Source organism: Haliaeetus albicilla, chromosome 24, assembly GCF_947461875.1.
Source record: "Haliaeetus albicilla chromosome 24, bHalAlb1.1, whole genome shotgun sequence".
Lineage (NCBI taxonomy): Eukaryota > Metazoa > Chordata > Aves > Accipitriformes > Accipitridae > Haliaeetus > Haliaeetus albicilla.
The window spans coordinates 7,131,157-7,148,948 of NC_091506.1; the positions used below are offsets into that span (position 1 = coordinate 7,131,157).

At 37.6% G+C, this 17,792-nt stretch overlaps 1 protein-coding gene across 1 annotated transcript in view; it reads left to right on the plus strand.

Moving 5' to 3' along the window:
• Window positions 1-16,897, plus strand: part of SUCLG2 (succinate-CoA ligase GDP-forming subunit beta) — a 134,631-nt gene extending 117,734 nt beyond the window's left edge. Inside the window, exons 10-11 of the mRNA XM_069811890.1 lie at window positions 7,359-7,479; window positions 14,887-16,897. Of these exons, the coding sequence (XP_069667991.1) occupies window positions 7,359-7,479; window positions 14,887-15,002 (237 nt within the window). The 3' untranslated portion in view covers window positions 15,003-16,897. The remainder of the gene's footprint in view (window positions 1-7,358; window positions 7,480-14,886) is intronic.
• The last annotated feature ends 895 nt before the right edge of the window (window positions 16,898-17,792 follow it).

Genomic DNA, 17,792 nt, shown 5'->3' on the forward strand with positions numbered 1-17,792 from the left:
ACTTGGAGTGGTACTGAAGGAGTCGCGTTTCCAAAAAGCCTTCCTCCAGTGCTGGGCCGGTACGCAGGCGAGATACTGCCATCTCACCAGCCATTCAAGAAAAGGGCTTAATGTACAACAACTGGATGTAGCAGAAACAGGGTATTCACTCTTGGTGAGGCATTCCTCAAGAACCCCTTGAATACAGGCCAAAAAATAGCATTGGACAAAATCCTTAATTTGCTTTTCCTACCTGTCAGCCAGTCCCCCCAGACAGGAAAATCTGAATTTTGTTTTGGAGATTCATCAGAGTTCCTTTCCTCTTATGGCATAAGTATGCATTACTAGTGAATTTTAAACCTTGGCCTGTTTTAGAATAGTATAAAACATTCAAAATTGCATTGTATCAATATTTCTTCACCTGACTGCAAGGTTTCTTGCTTTGCTTTTTGTTGATTCAACCTACTTAAATTTATCACCGTCAGACTTTCAAAATTCCATCCCAAAGAGGCAAAATAATATTTTGCATCGTTTTATAAAGTAAAATGAGATAGTTTGGCTTTAAGTGGAAAAAATAACCCTGCTCTTCTCTCCAAGGAGATTGTTATATTCCTCTTCCACATTGAATTGCACTGTCCTCTAGTGGATATTTTAAGCAACTGGTTTTGTGTTTGTAAATCTTTCATACTGCTCTGATACAGTAGGTTTAATCTGTATTTTCAGATGAACCATAAATGTTGTCTGATATAAAAAGCCAGAGGATTAGAGTAATATTTCAAAACTGGATAAGAAAAAGTTACATTTGACCTGCAGTCCAAGTTATAATAATATAGAGACATTTTAAAATGTTTGTATCTGACTTACCCATTGGAGCAGAAAGATACAGAGTAAAGATGCAAGTGTATGGCATCTGTGTTTTATTACATTTTATTACATTGCATTGAGAGTTGGAGATAATCTGCTTCTTTCACACTGAAACAAATCTTGTAAACGAATTATTAATAAAGAATAATAGGAAGGATTAAATGCACCTTATTAGATTCAAAGTGAAGAACTGTGCATCCCATTTTACCCAGTGGTTTGGTTTTTTTCTTAGTATTGCTACCTACCTCTTAAAAGGCATAGGGAATAGATGTTTGTCTGGGACACAAGAGCATTTGACTTGTAATGCAGGTAAACTCAACCATCTCCAAAGGGTTTGGAAAATGTCCTCACCTCTCTGCCTCAGTGTTTGTGTCTCCAAAACAGATAAAAAGGAGACTCGCTCTCTCCTTATCATGCTGAAAATTTCTTTCTTAATAAAAGCAATGTGTAGCCTCTAAGAAGCTGAATGAAAGTTCCTTGCTTACCTGTAGCTAATTAAATATAAGTTCCTGGGATTCTCCAATCCTGCAAAGTTGTGTTCATGTAAGTGTATCTCACCTTGCACGTCTCTAAACTGCAGCAGTTCTTGATGGTTTACTGTTGGTAAAGGTTCCCACAATCTTCTAGCTCTGTGAGAAAGAAGCTCTTGCATGTCATTGTTATGAAGACCACTGGATCTTTGTGAGGCCAAGCTGCAACCTGGATATCTGATTTTAGAAGTGGTGAATACCCTTCTTTTTAACTGGGATTCCCTGGGATATTCCCAGAATGGGAATATAAAAGTCTTAAGTGACAGTGCTTGTCAGGCTTGTGTACGTTTGCAGTACTGGAGGTCTGGATCCAGCTGTAGGTTACAGCCCCTTTACTTTCCCTTCATGAGCTGGAAATACATCTGCATCTTCAGTGCTTGTGTCCCAGCATCCTGCAATGTGAGCCTCCCCGCATTCTTTGATATGTTCGAGCAATTTGAGTTATCATCCTTCCACTGGTGTTTATCATGTTGAAGGAAGGAAAGAAGAAACAAATGCCTGGCAGTATGCTGCTGGCAACTTAATGATTTAGTTTGGTAAAAGAATGTGTTTTTGCAGACACAAAATTAGACTCCGCTGTCCAGAAGGATTGGGAGACACGATACATGTTTTAACTTCAAAAAATGCTAGAAGCCTCCAGGCAGGAACATGTTTGCCAGCTGTACCGTGCAAACCCACTGTCTTCCATGAAGATGTGACCTGTGGCATCCTGGAGAAGAAAACTTGACAAATACAGTCTGCTGCATACTGTCTGGGTACACTTTTAGCTGATGGAAGAGTTAGGAGTGGTCAATGAATTAATTCAGTTAGCTTGAAATGTAAAGGTGGGGTTTTTTTCAGATTTCAGTCCAAGCAAACTAAGCAGGTTCTTTGCTAGTGTAGCTTTTAATTTGTTGCAGGTGTAGTTTTACTGACGGTGAGTGGCTTGTTTTCAACTGAAATAAATGGATTGAGCTTCAGAGCAAGAATTTACAGCAAGATCAGAGATTGCATTGGTGATTTTATAATAATATAAAATATGTGTGAGTCACTGTGTGAGTGTTCATGCATCTGTGTGTGCGTATAAGGAAGAAGATGCATTCAAAGTCACAAGGCATGCATCTGACACTGCTAATAGTTGGAAAACTGTTGCGAGTCTTTCCTGCTATCATCATCAGATGGGATAATGTGGGGGTTTTTTTGAAAGAGTTTCTTATAAAAAAATACACTAGCAGAAACTTTGATTAAAGGGATCTGAACACTGGAATAATTAACAAGTTTTTGAGCTATCTTTATGTCAGCCATCCTGAAATATTTTGTTAAAACACATAATAAAAACCCACACACATTCCAGTATATATTTTCAGTAGTATTCAGAAGAGATCTGTGCTGTACAGTCATGGTCGTGGTGACCTGGGGTTTGATTTTTATTGGACAGTTCTCTAGTTGTATTTCTGGCCTCACATTTTTGTACATAACTAATATTCATTCTGATCCTGAAAGGCAATAGCTAAGAAAGTGGTTTCACAATTGACTTAACGCATTCCCACCTTCTCCTGGGTCCTAAGAGCACATTGGAGGTTCTTTCTTGCTTCGGGGCCAGTGTTCATGTGTCTGCAGGATCAGTCGGATCCAGGAGCTGCTTTGGGATCCGCATGGCTCAGATGCTAATACGAGCACGGGAGAGGGGTGTTTTGATTATGAAACCTCAGCCTAAATTAATTTGCATTCATGTTTGGATTTCTGTTTTATGTGAGATTCAGAGCTTTACCGTGTATCTGCCATTGTTTAGTGCTGCAACGCGTTGTTATCCTAAGCCTGTTGTAATTGTTCTGTGGTAATAACAAAGGTAGAAAATGAAAGAGAAATAACAACTTGGAAGTGTCAAGTTTTTGTCCTTTCTCTTTTTGTGTACAGAATTTGTGGTGGTAGTGTGGACTCTGAAGGTCAGCAGACTGGAATGCAGCGGCTGCAGACAGCGAGACGTCCTGTGTATAGATTTATAAATGGGCTGTAGGAAAGGTGAAATGCTTTATAGGTGCTGCCTGTATTAATCCTTAAGTGTATGATGATCAGATGTCAGTGTGCATTTTGTTAAGTCTAAGAACATTTTAGAAGGGGAAAAAAAAAAGAAGATAATATAGTAAATGTACACACGCACTATATCTATTTTTTAGAGTGCAGGCAGGTATGCTAAAGCTGCTTCTGCTGTACATAAAGTGCCCTTAGTTGCATGGAACCTGGCAGCCTTGTGGATTATGTGGGTGATCCAATACAAATCTAACAGTAATCTCCTAGCACCGTTACTTCAGTTAGTATACAATTACACTTATTTGGGGTGGACGTTTTTTGGTGCCAAACATTCAAAGCAGAATTGCAGGCTTTGTCAAGGCTCACTTTAACAAAAAAATCACTGTAAATTAGAACTGTTAGTTTTATTAATAAAGCAACATAGATTTTATGTAGCTATAGCTATACATAAATATATCTAATCTCTTATATAAAGAGAGAAAAGGCCATGTGGTATGGTTCATACAGTATTTAGGAGCTGTGGGATTAATGAGTATTCCAGTATTTGCAAAGATTCGATACCATATCTAGCACGAAGATGGTGATAATGCAGCACTCCCTTAGTTTCTGTCACTTTTGCTTCCTGGCATTGGTGCTTAGAGCTGGCAGACTGCGGGTTGTTACCACTATTGATGGTGATGTCTTCATGCCATTCTGGGTTCCCTTACATCTCCAGAGGAGTCCATAATCAGTTGCAAGTACGTTTGATGTTGATTTCTCATCTATCAATTGTTTTGGTGGATGGAAAGAACCTAATATGTGGATGTACTGCTATCTTTAGTTTCCTTAATAATGTTGTTGAAATACAAAATTATTTTGTAAGGCATGCTGTTGGGTAAAAGTGGTTATTAGAATAATAATGCGATTAAGTAACCTGTCTTGTGTGTAGACAGTTTGTCCTCTCCTTAGTATGTGTAATAGTCCATATGCATTAGATACTGAGCATGTAATGGTTCTGGTATACAGTGGGAGATTTATTTTTCTTATAGACTTAAATAATACAGAGATTGTGCATTCTCTGTGCACATGAAATACTGAAAACCTTTTCATCCATCTACTGGGTTTGAATGTTAAAGTTCTTCCAGCTGGAAATGCAAGATCTAGTCAGGCTACAGAAGCATATATAAACAATGTTCACAAATTTCAGCGGAGTTAAAGTGAATCTCAGCATCATTTGGGCTGATCTTTTGGCTTATTTGGAAGATTACAATAAAACCCAAGATTGAGTTCTCTACCTGATTCAGTTTCTTATTGATTGAATCCTTTTAGACTCCTCTCTAATTTAACAGTGTATTTTTATTAAAGCCAAGCATACAAACATCAATTATCCAAGCTGCATCTAATTTCCTTCAACATTTTTTTTTCCTTTTGCTGCCAATGGATTAGAAGACCTGATTAGAATTCAGCTTGAAAGCTGAAAAGCAGATCCTTAAATGAGAATGTCTGCATTAGGAATTAAAATATCTGTACTGGGCATAAAATCCTCCTCCTTATCTCTAATAATGTAAACACACTTTGTTAAGTTGATCTGTCACATGCCTGGTGCAATGTCCCTGAATTAGGAGCATGTATTAGAAAGGGCGGAATGGGTCTGTGGCTTGTCCCACTGTTAGAATCCATCACCAGTATATTTTAACATCAAAGTGCTTTGCGTAGATACCTCTCTACCACAAGGGTTAATGTGGTAAGAGTTTGAAGGGCTCGATTTTTTTCTTCTCATGTTTTTTCCTCCTAAAACCAAGAATGTTTGCATGTGCACAAGCAGTAGGAGCAAGGCAGAGGAGGGGCCTTCTAACTTTTCACTGTTGGTAGCTTCTACAGAGTTAAGGATTTTGTAATAATGCAAAGGTGAAATAATTGCAATGGCATCACCAACTTAATATCCAGAAAACCCTAAACTGGTAAATGCATGCATTTAACATGACATTAAAGTGTTGGCCCATGTCTAAACTCGTAAGAAAGAGTTACAAAATTAATTAAATTGTGTGTTTTGATTGGACTGGATTACAAATTTCCTTCTGATACCTAGCGTGCTCTGCCTGTGATGAGGAAGCCAGGTCATGAGCCATATGCAGGCTGTTACTGTGCAGGCTTTACGAACTGAAGCAGTTGGTGTCATGTACTTGATCATCGTACCTAATTTCAGCAGGAGAAATTTGGATATCAGGATTTTAAGGGAGTTTATTATTCATTATTGCTGTGTTTATGTAGTATTAGAGATGTTTCATGCTTTGAAAAGGCACACACGAATTCTCTTTATAGTATCAGGATGCCCAGAAGAGTGAGCAAATCTTAACTGGATGACACCACTGCAAATAGTAAGAGGACACATGTAGCAGGGGCAGGCAGCATCCTAGCACATCAGCACTGGAAAACTAGATGAAAGAGTTGGTGTCTAATAAGCTCAAGAGGAAAAAATGGGGCCGTGTCCCGTATGGTCAGATGGGAATTGTTCTGACCACTTTTGGGTGGCCTCATGAAAAGTCTTGGAGCTGGAAGGAGCAGCAGGTCATAAGACAGAGGTCAATGAGGTGGTCCCATTGCCATCTTCATTTTACAACTGTAGTGCTAGCATTAGAGTTCAATAGTGCAATGTAATCACTGCATATTCTTCTAATAAGTGATATTTTTGCTAGGGTACTGCTTAAGGAGTGAGATGATTTCTTGTGGGAAGTAAAGTATTTGTTGAGATTTTTTTTTTTTCCTTTTTTATTGCTGCGTTATGGATGGCAGTATTACTAGCAGTGGTGAGCTTTCAATCTGTGTGTGTGACTGCACATCGCAGGAGTTAATTGTCACATTTTGTCTGCAGAGAAATATTAAACGTGATAGTGTAGAGCTATAAACGTGCGTGACTGCAGGGAATTTTCTTGGTGCTGGTACGAGTCTGGCTACCCAGAGGTGGGCAAAGTGAATCCGTTCATCTTGTGCAATGAGTTAAGCATAATTGCGGTTGACATCATGCACAAGTGAAATCCAGTGATATTTCGTTCCTTCAAACCTAATCTCCTCTTTATCTTTTCGTCTTTTGAGTCAATATGATTCTGGCAAAGCTTGTTTGTGACACCCAGTGAAGCTTATTGTAGAGTACCCTGAATGTTGTGGATTAGCCCCACTGTGGAACGAGAAACAGCATAGCTGCATCTGTATGCTGTCTCCCTGGACTTAATAAGCTATGGTGGAAAGCCTGGTATATGAACTTGGGTTCAATATTATACTACCTTACCAAGTGGAAAGAAACCATATTAATATCTTGTATGTATTAATGTCTTGTGTGTTGTGAAGGGTAATTTAATTGTGAATTGGGTGCAAGAATTTCAGTTTCCAGAAACTGATGAATAGCAGTTTTTTGAGGTTATCAGTTAATCTGTTGTAATGAATGCTCTTCATTACATGCCTCTCCTTGTTAATTAGAAGGGATTTTTACTCCTCTTTATCAAGTCAGGGCAAGTATATTACCTTTGCCTCTGTAGTGCTTATGATAAAGTGTGTATCCAGATCGTTTTGTGAAGTGTCCACATGAATATTTAATTGCATGTGCATCCACACATTCATACGCTGTCTATTCTGAGCTCCAAGCTCTGATGATTATTCAAAACATTAAAAAATCCAAAATGTAGATTGTTTAATCTCTTCTTATATTTATCAGTAGAAATTCGCCTTTTCTGTGTAATAATGTGTTTATGACATTAATTACCATGCCAGTTTAGACCAAGGCAATTAATCACTGCTACACACGACAGAAACAATAGACTCAGAATCAAGTTCTCTAAGTACAGAGGTGAGCCTTGTACCTTCCATAAATGAGAACCTGCCTGACAGAAGGGAATTTGTACCCTGGTTTGGATCTTTTACCTGTATTTATTTGAAAAACAAAGCCAAAACAAAACACAAAGAAAAACCCCACCTATTTCCTGCTCTGTTTCTTTCCTACAGGTTGAAGCAATACTTGTAAACATATTTGGTGGGATCGTGAACTGTGCCATTATAGCCAATGGTATTACCAAAGCCTGCCGAGAGCTTGAGCTGAAGGTACCTCTGGTGGTCAGACTGGAAGGTGAGTGCTAATGGTTTCAGACAAAAATTGTCCCTCAGGGGCACAGTAATCCACTGCGACTTTCTTCGATCTCTGAGCTCTAAACAGATTAGTCCCACACAATACGAGTGTGTCCAATTCTTCATCCGTAGCATGGCCTGAAGTCAATAAGCTCTTTCCTTACGTATTGCTGTATTCCTGGTCCCTGGTGGTACTAGAAGCAATGAAATTTTGCAATGAAAGCATTATGGTTTTGCTTGTAAGATTTGCAATGCAAATAGAAATTATTTTGATGCAAGTTTCTGTTTACTGGAAGGTATTTCTTTTTCAAATGATTTTTTTTTTTACTGAATGCAATTCCATTATTGCTAAACCTGCAGCAATATATAGTTTTCTTAAATTTACTCCAATACCATAATTAAAAGAAAGATGTCAGAAACCGTATTTTTGAGAGAGAGATTACTGTAATATGTTCTTCTGCCCAAATATCCAATCCAGCTAAAATCCATTAAAAAAAAGAAGATTTGGTAATGGTAAGGAATATTTTTTTTTTTAGTACATCCAGCATTGTTAAACTGGAAACAAAAAAGTAATACAGAGGTAAGGAAGAGCACTCTTCAGCAGTTATTGGCTTTAACATAATGGCAGCGGATATAGAGTTCTGTCTTTAATTTCTGAGAAGTACCCTGAAGGAGGAAGGGAGATTCTTCTTCTGCCATTGAATGAGAAAGTGCTTTGATTGAAATCAGCACACAACTCTGATAAGCTTAAAACATTTTTTTCATGCTAAGTAGGTTTGGAAAATAGAGATTTTTCTGGTTTGTTTTTTTTAAGCCCTGTTCCTCAAAAACATCAATATTCATGTTTGGGTGTGTGTAAAGAGCATAAAATGTCCTATCACTTGGCGTTGGTGATGAAAGGAGGAAATGCATCCCTGTATGTACCTGAGATACAAAACAAAGGTGTTTTTTAACACTAAGATAGAGGGGGGAGGAAAAAAAGTTCTGAATGCACCAGACTTTTTCCTTTTCAAAAAGTAAAGTCACCAGGACTCATGATGATGCAATTACCCATGAATTCCTTTGGTTAGGGGGGTACTTGTTTTGCCTTTCATGAGAAAGCAGGGTTTTCCCATCCCTCATTCTCGTGCTACATTACACATGATACGTAGTTCGCGTCAGGAGAGACCATAGCCTGTGACATGCAATTTTGTCCTGTAAAAGTTCTGCTGTGCATTTCACTGCAGGGTTTGACGCTTTCCAGAGTCCATTCTCAGTTTAACATGGGTAGACTTTTGCTGTGGTAAGTGCAGGGAAATGTAAATACTCTAAAATGGATTCTAGAAACAAATTGTGAAAATTTTCTTTGGGTGATGCAGCACCACTAAACGCCTTAAGAGAGTAAGTAGGTAGTTTAATATGGATGAAGGAGAGACTGATAGATGTTGGTTAGAAGCAGAAAAGTTTCATAATATAAAATCTCATTGTTTATCAGCTCTAGGCAATGCTTAGCTTTTTGTCATAGCAAAAAACTTTTCCTGTCTGTCATAGCTGGGAAAAAGTTTATCTGTCAGATCTGCAAGACGTCTCATCTATTGCAGCTGTTATTTTTAAAGTGAAGATATTGGAAAAGCTGTTAGTTTTCCTTATGAACAAGGTAGTTAGAAGTTGTTTCTATTGCAATATTTGAAACCAGTGTAAGAGAAACAAGAAAATCAACTTCCTCATTTTAAACTGCAGTCTGCTAGGTCTGCCACCAGGTTTTCTTGACCTTTCACCAGTACTTTTGATACTTCCATGATTGTACACAAGTAAGGGTGAATTATTTTTTTAATGTGACTTTTGGGAGATTGCAAGAGGCAAAGCAGTCCCTGGGCTGAATGAGGAGAGTCCCAGTGCTGCTGCACTGTGGAGTTTGTCTGGAAGAGAAGGTGTGGAGCAGGAGTGCTTCTGCCTGGGGGTTGCAGAAAGCCCTGCAGAGGGGACTGCATGGTGCCTGTTCCTCTTGTGCCTGCGACCTTTATGAGTCATGTGCTGCTTCATCCACAGAGATCGAAGCTGAATCTTCAGAATGTTGAACACAGATTTTAATGCGAACATCTTTTGTTGACCGTCTTCCCATAATTGTTCACTCTTTACTAGGTTTGTAATGATGCTTCTCCTATAGTAGTTGCTGGCTCCAGAGACGGCGATACCACATTTTCTTTAGCAAACTCTGTCCCAGAATAGTATAGCAAAGTCTCACTTTTGCATAATATTTATCTCAAAAGTTTTTTTAATTCCTTCTCTCATTCCTAGTGTTTCCCATCAGTTCATCCTAAAAGAAGAGCGATGATGTTTACAACCTTCAGATGTTGTACTTAGAAACGGTTAGCTTGTAACTCCTGCTTTCTCTGCCTCCTTAGTCACCCAACCAAGTAATACATATATATTTGGTTCTTTTAATCTTTCCTCCAAAATCAATCCCTCTGGATCCTTAACCGTCTTCGTTGTTCTTCTTCGAACTCACACCAGGTTATCTAAACATATAAGGATTTTGAATTAATAATGAGTACTGTGGAAGTAATAAGGCTACCCAAGACTTTTTTTTAAAACATCTCTGATAACATTTTGCACTTCAAAAGGAGAAAAAGGGACAAGCACTTTGGGGGGATTTCCATTTTGAATGTTTTTCCAACAGAAGGTTCATGATTATTCACATAAATCTTAACAGATTTGTGACCTGCACTTAAAGACTCTTTGCCCACATGCACTGTATTACAAATGTCTTGATGACTAGAGTTTTAATCAGTCAAATCTGTCTTGATTTAGCAGGATTCTGTAGACAAATCTTTGTTCTCAGTTGTATAATAATTACAAGCTGTTTTACCAGTGGATAAAGAAAGGATTAGTCTCCTCTTTGAAAATGGTAACTTTATAATTACATGTATTTACTTGCCTTGTCAGTAAAGAACTCACCAGCTGAGACGCAGGATTACTGTTGTTTAAAAGGCTTATGGACAAATGGAGAAACCACATATTCCAAATTTTATCTTTTACAGATGTAGAAAACTAACTTCTGCTGGGTTTATGGAGGATTTTTTCCCCTTTAAAATGTAACGTACTTCGATTAAGTTTTGTGAAAACTAACTAGGAGTGCTGAATGGAAGCTAAACCTTGTTTCTCATTTATGTAGCTCAGAGTTAGGTGAAAAGAGGAAAGAATAAAAACAATAATTGTGAATTAGATGTCCTCTTCCTATGCTGGAAATTTTACATTCTCTGTCTTTCAGCAAATTAATTCTCTGCTTCTCTGGTCTTAGGACAAGAACAATTGGGAGGAATTAGGACTACTTAATATGTTGAAACGCAGCTAGAAGCAAGTTGGCTTTTATTCAAATGTTTGAATCCAAAATTTCCTGTTATATTTTTCAGATGCGTGATTCGTGACCTTCTGTGTTCTTCAGAATCTAATGATTTTTGTAATATATTCAGAAATCTTTTACACACAAGAAAAATTTTGCTCCAGCTTGTATATCTTGCTCACAAATATGGTTTAGTATGTATGTCTGTGATTTTTAGTATCCCAAATTGCCTATCAAGAGAAGAATGGGATATTGCAAAGTCACACTTAGAACTTTATTCATATCAACCTCTTCAGACATCCTGGGTTTAAAGCCTCAGCACAAATTTAAATATGTCTTTCCCAGTTATGTTGTAAACATGAGGCAGAGGAAAACACTAAAATATTCCTTGGGAAAAGTTTGAGACAGAAAAGGGCAAATGGGGTGGACAGAATAGGAAGGGTATAGGCAGTGAAAGTTGATTTATTCTTGACTGCAGAGCCAACAGCTAAGGCATGTATAAGCCACCAAAACTTCATAGGTTCCCTATTAATTAAAGCTTACCACTAGCCAGACCTCAAATGAAATGTTGATGACTGAAGGTTAGCTAGTGATGAACTTCAAACCTTGTCCTTTATTCTCGAATACCTCTTGTCTTTGAGACCTGGGAGTCTATGAGTTTCCAGCTTGTGGGCTAGCAGAAATGACATAACCTGGATCCATGCCGGGGCAGGGGAAATTGGGTTCTTAATGTGCTCAGCAGTGTAGCTTATCAAAGCTGAAACATTGCTATTGATAATGTAACATGGTCACAATGTTTTCATGTCAATAATAATTTTCAGACTTACTGCATATTATGAAATATTTTGTCATAGCAGAATGTTTTGGGTAGATCAGATTATTTTTTGTGGTAGTCTTCTAATTGTTAGGATGCACCCAATATATATAACTGTCTTCCCCCCCTTATATCTCATTTACTTGAAAACCTAGAAATGGTATTGCAGAATCTTGCATCCTCTCCAGCCATCAGCATTAAACAGTGGCAATTTAGCCTGTTTCTGATGGTTTTATGACAGTGCAAGTGAATAAATGAACATTATAAAAATCCTGTTGGAGTGTGATTGGGAGTGTTTAATTTGTTTGGTTTCATTCAATCTATGCAGCCCTCTTGACTCATTTCTAACAATGTGTACTAGTATAACCTTACAATTTATAGAAACATGCTTAGATAGAATATTTATTGCTAGGATTTTTAGCTAATGAGTTGAATAGATTTTCTTTACTAGTGATAGCAGAGATTTCAAGGCCACGGAAGTGTAAACGTGAGAAATCGCATGTACACAGACAGAGAGGTTGTTTCAGAACCCAGGTTTCAGAAGGAGGATATTTAGATTAAAAAGCCTGAAGGTGTATGCTGATAAAATTACATCTTTCCTGTTTTTCTATGGAGTGTCATTGACAGTAATATGTGTCAGAAGGAAGAAACTTCTTTTTCTCATTATAAAGCCATTCCCTTAATAGAGTCCAGTTTAAAAAAACAAAACAAAACTAAACAAAAAATCCAGCAACAGCAACAAAAGCCCTGTAGCCTTCAGTCCTGTGAATTTTCACTGTTTCTCTGTTGGCTACAGTGTAGGTGAAGGGCAGGTTATTTTGATAGCCTGTGTATGAGATTCTGTTTACAGTTCTCTGACACCATCCAGTGGCAGGAGGTTAATGTTAGAATAGCGGGATTATTTATTTGTTTATTTTAACATCTACTGCAATAAGATTGTAGATTCTTAAAGGTTTCCAGTTTTTTCTGAACGTTTAATTTTAAAACTTTTACCTCTGCTTTCAGCAGGATCTCATTGTAATTTCTGTATTCTCCATATATCTAAATACTTATCACAATGGGATAAAAAGCTATCATTAAAAAAAGAAAATTACAGCAAAGGAAATGCTTGCTGAAAAATATGTTTAGTTGTATGGCCTGCCTATAAAACAGTATTTTATTTAATAAATGCAAAGCATATCCTTACTCTTTTGACTGCAGTGAGATTTTTTTTCAGCTTTCATATTTTCATTTGCCTGCATGAACTCCCCCCTCCCTTCTTAGCGGACTGTGTTTTGTATTGATTTTGTAATGCATGTTAGACAAGTGGTGTGTAGAGCAATCACTGCAGTGCAGAATAGATCCAATGTATTGTTCCCACTCTGACCTGTTAGTAAATTAATATTGGCCCCTTAGTGAAGAGCAAAAGTTAGTTTTAAATCCATGGCTATCACAAACATCATAATATTTTTCTCTGTGGGAAAATTTCCAGGAAAATAGCCCTCTTTCCATTTTTTTTTTCCTCACAACACTTTGTCTTGTAGAATCCTATTTGAGAGATCAGTACAATCTTGACTGTTTTAAATGTTTATCACACTTGTATCTAAATAATAGATAAAACCTTCAAGACTTGATGGGAATCACTGTACAAATGTGAGGAACTTAACAAAGAAGAGAACCTTCCTGCTGCCTTCTGACTTCCCCGTATAGTTCTGTGCTGGCAATTATTATATAGGATGGTTGGAAAAAAAATCAAATATTATGCTCTTTTTTGCCCATAATATTCTTTTTTCTGTAGGAAAAGTCCTGTACACTCCTGGATGTTACTATGCAACCAAATCCCCCTTCTGTCAGAGATTTCAGATGTCTTTGACCTTCCTACACAAGTCCCACGGTGTGTCCTCTGCATATCGATGGGAAGCGTGACCTCTTCTGCCAGTGCTTTTAAACAGCTAGCAGATGGGGTCCCACGTTCCTCTTCCAGACACCTGCCTCTCCTATCACAAAGTGCTGGGGCCTGCTGCGACAGAGACGTCTTTGGTCTCTTTCAGTGCCGGAGTGGGAATCCTGACTTGAGCACGCTGATGAAACTGACTTTTGAATTTCCCTACTTCTGCTGTACAATTTCAGGCATTTTGTGAAGTCTGCCAAAAACCCAAAATCACCCTTTAAAATGAGCATTGTGGAAGTTGCATAGTAAAGAGTACGCTCCTTGCTTGGTTAATAATTAAGGGTATAATTAGTGTATAGCTCCAAATATAATTAAAATTCATTTTGCTAGGTCTAGGAATTGCAAAGTAATTAAGCACTTTGACACGGCAAATGAACAAGGAACTTGATGTGGAGGAGGGGGCTAGAAATGATCCTAAAGAGGATCAGCTCAGGGTCTTGTGCTTGTGACTAGTGTGTGATCCCGAAGTATGGACTCCGCTTCCTCAGTAGGATATCTGATTCCAAGTCCTCCTACGGTGCAGAGCATATCAGTGATCAAAACTGTCACTTGGCTTTGCTGGAGAATTTATATTTTCTGTTTGTCTCTTGTCTTCCATCAAGAATGAGCTAGAGTATATGGGAAGGCGATGCACTTGTCTTTTATACATGTGAAAAACATGTTTTCCTGAAATACCTTTTTTAATTTATGGGGGTTTTGTCTTTACTGTGCATGTAGTCTGTTGATTAAATTTGAGTTCTTTATGTACAAAATGGAGCACTTGCAGCGGCAGAGGAGGGAACGGTGTCATGCTGAATGCTTCAGAGATCTCTGTGTTCCCCCTTTTTAGCAGAAATGCAAAAAAGTGTATTCAAGAGCAGCTCAAAGCCAGTTGGATTTTCAGGATTACCCAAATCTTTGACTTTCAATAGCCCATTTTGCAGCTTTCAGTTAACACGGGTGCATTTTGGTTATTGCTGAGGCACTGACAGCTGATTAGCTGTAGCTGATTGTTGCTAATAAATGTGTTAAATCTTCTGAGTGTCTTAAAGGCCTGATACGTGGTCCATTATCCACTGTTCTTGCTGGATGTCCCTACTGACTCTGGTGGATGTTGGATTGACCCTCTAAGCTTCACAAAGCCCTTCCTGTGGATGCAAGTGCTATTATCAGATCGCATTGTCTGTCAAAATTGTCATTGAAATTGAGAGTTCCTTCTTCTTGGCTCAGTCTAAACCACTCGTTGAATCTGTTGTTAAACTGATCTGTAGTGAAGCATTAACAACTTTTATAGAGATTTAATAGAAGATGCTCATTTATTCAGTAATATTAATTACTAATTATAGTCAGTGTTCTTTTTTAGGAACAAATGTACATGAAGCCCAGCGTATTCTGAATGAAAGTGGACTCCCCATCACATCTGCAAATGACCTTGAGGATGCAGCAAAGAAGGCAGTGGCTAGCGTGGCCAAAAAATAACGATGTGAAGATTATTCTTCTGGAAAGTGTGTGTTTCACAAGACATCCTTCCTGTGGCTATTTCGGAGAGGATTAGTGGAGTTTTTCTGAGCAGTCGTCAGTGTTGGTGGACTTAATTTGTGATACATGGCAAACTCAGGCCATAGGCTTGCAAGTTAGGCTTCAGAAATTTTGCAGCTATGTTCTTGAAACGTTTGTATGTCTTCATCTAATTTTGGTAATTTTGTTACTCAGAGTTGTAATAAGTAATATTTCACTTCATAAAGCTCTTTTTCTGCCTTCCTTCCAAAATTGTCACTGATAAACTTCTTATAAGATATAAAAATTAATAATTGATTTCTATCAGCAGGATCGTTCTTTAATCAAACACATGTAGTTCACCCATTTCACAATATTTTCATTCATTTTTTGATATTGTGAAGAGTCAGCAAACTAATAATGGTTTATATTTTTTATGGACTTTTACAATGATGTAAAAAAATTGTGCTTACAATATCTATTTTTATTCAAATGAATAATGTTTATTTTCTTTTTTAGAAATCACACATTTTGCCTTAAGATGATTTTCTTTTGTAGATGCCAAAGTATACCTCACAACAGGAAAAGGGATTGAATCGTTGGTAGTGAAAGGACCTTCCATTCTTATACTTTGCCTATAAGCTGGCGAAATGAGATTCATTTTATTTTCTAGGTTTTGGAAATTAGGTGCAGTGTTTCTAGGTGTAACAGTGCCGTACAGAGAGCTCTAGGAGGATGTGTCTGCCAGTAAGAAAACGGCTGCTAACTTTTTAAAATAACCTCTTTCATAAGTATGTTGCTGCTTTGAGGTTTTAAAATAAGATGAGAACCTGAAGTAGTTTTCTGTCAGGAGCATGGAGTATTCTTCAATTGATTGAACTTCCAAAAAACATTTCTGATTTATTGGGAATAAAACACAAATGAATTTTTCCATTTTTAAACTATTTGATTTCTCAGGAATCAGTAAAAATATGTATGAGAAAAAAAAATATGTAAGTTTCAGTACTCAGATATTGACCGAGATTTATTTTGATTATATATTCTTTTGTAACAGTCAAAATTCAAGCTGTTAGTTACACAAATCATTCATTCAGGGAACAGAAGGCAATACCAAATGGCTTGTGTAACTAAAGAACTCGGTACAAATCTCCCTCAGCCCAGGAATTACATGCTGAAAATCATCAATAAATTTGAACAGTGAACAAATGAGTAGATATTATGATCTGGTCTTGTAAATGGGCAGAGAGGTAAAGATTTGTCTAATAAATTCTTAATTGTGATTTTTGGGCAGCTCTAATCAATACCGTGTTCTCCTTAGAAAAATGTAAATAAATTTTTCTTGACATTTCCATTAAAACTGTTACATTCAAAATAAATTATCTGCACTAATCTCTGGCTCTTGACACAAATAGTATAGATAGGTTGCTATCATCAATTACTGTAGGTTTTCTTTTCTCCATTCCTTTCTCTACATATTGCTCAAGGAAAAAATGTATGACCATTAGAATAGCAATAAATATGCCACTAGGTATGTACTTATTGACTGAATGAAGAAGGGTATCGTTAGCAGTTCTTGTGAAGGTGCATAGAAGCACACTGCTTTGAAGGAAGAAATGTTTACCTCACCACAATAAATAAAAAAGTCACGCTCTATTTTATATATTTTAATACTGGAAATAGAAGCATTCTGTGGAAGAACTGTTTATGCAACGTTGTCACACACTGTGTATCTAACTTCCGGTCTCAAAACCATTCATTGTGTCTGTACATGATTATTATTCTGCAAAGATAAATGCTGTGTACACCGTTTCATCAAATAAATGTAAAAATGAACACATTTAATGACTTTGTCCTTTCTATAAAATAGAAGATTGTTTCTCTCTTGTATTCTGTGCTCTTCCATTCAGCATTTTGTTACAGGTGGGTGAAATCAAATGCACAGGAATTCAGTTTCAGTTGGGTAATATTGAGACACTCTTATATACGTGCTTTTTATCTAAAACAGTAGATCTTTTTATCTCTCTATATATCTTTTCTTATGTGTAGGCTAATGACAGTACATACAAGTTTTATTCCTCTTAAGCCGTATACAGAACAGTATAATTTGTAATTTTCAGATATCATATGGAAAATTTCCTAAGCTCTGGGTTTGTGTTTTTGAACGTTTGGTGTTTCACTTGCGCCAAGGCACTGTCTGTAACCAGAGGCTCTCTTTCTGTGTTCAGCTTGCTTGGTGTGGTGTTGTGGACTGGTTTGTTTTTATTTGCATGGGTCACTTCTCTGTGTATGGAAACGGTGTTAGTTTTGGTCTCCCTTGGAAAGGCGTTTTAGTTACATTTCCTGTGACTTTTAGCTGCTATAAATTGCAAGTAAACGCAATGCCTAGAAGGGATGCTTTTGTCTTTGCTCAAGCATGCAGAGTTGCAACCTGGCAAGAGTGTGGTTTGCTGTCCTCAGCAGCTGTCTACCTGATTGCTGCTCCCCCACCTCAGCGGGGCTGGATGCAAGCTTCGCTCCAGCCAGCTTTTATAGCTTAAACCCAAAAGGCACATACATGAGAACTGCCCCTCCCGCAGAAAGCGAACAACAGTGTAAGTGGTGGGTAAGTTCTGGTTAATACCTTTTGTGAAAGTTTTAAGTGGGATTTAGTTAACCTTTAAATCTTGACATTTCAGCCTGTATTAATAAAGCTCTGTAGGACTGGGCACTTAGAAGGCAAAACAGGAGGAAACTCTTAATGCTGACATTGTGTTGCATCTTTAACAGGATACC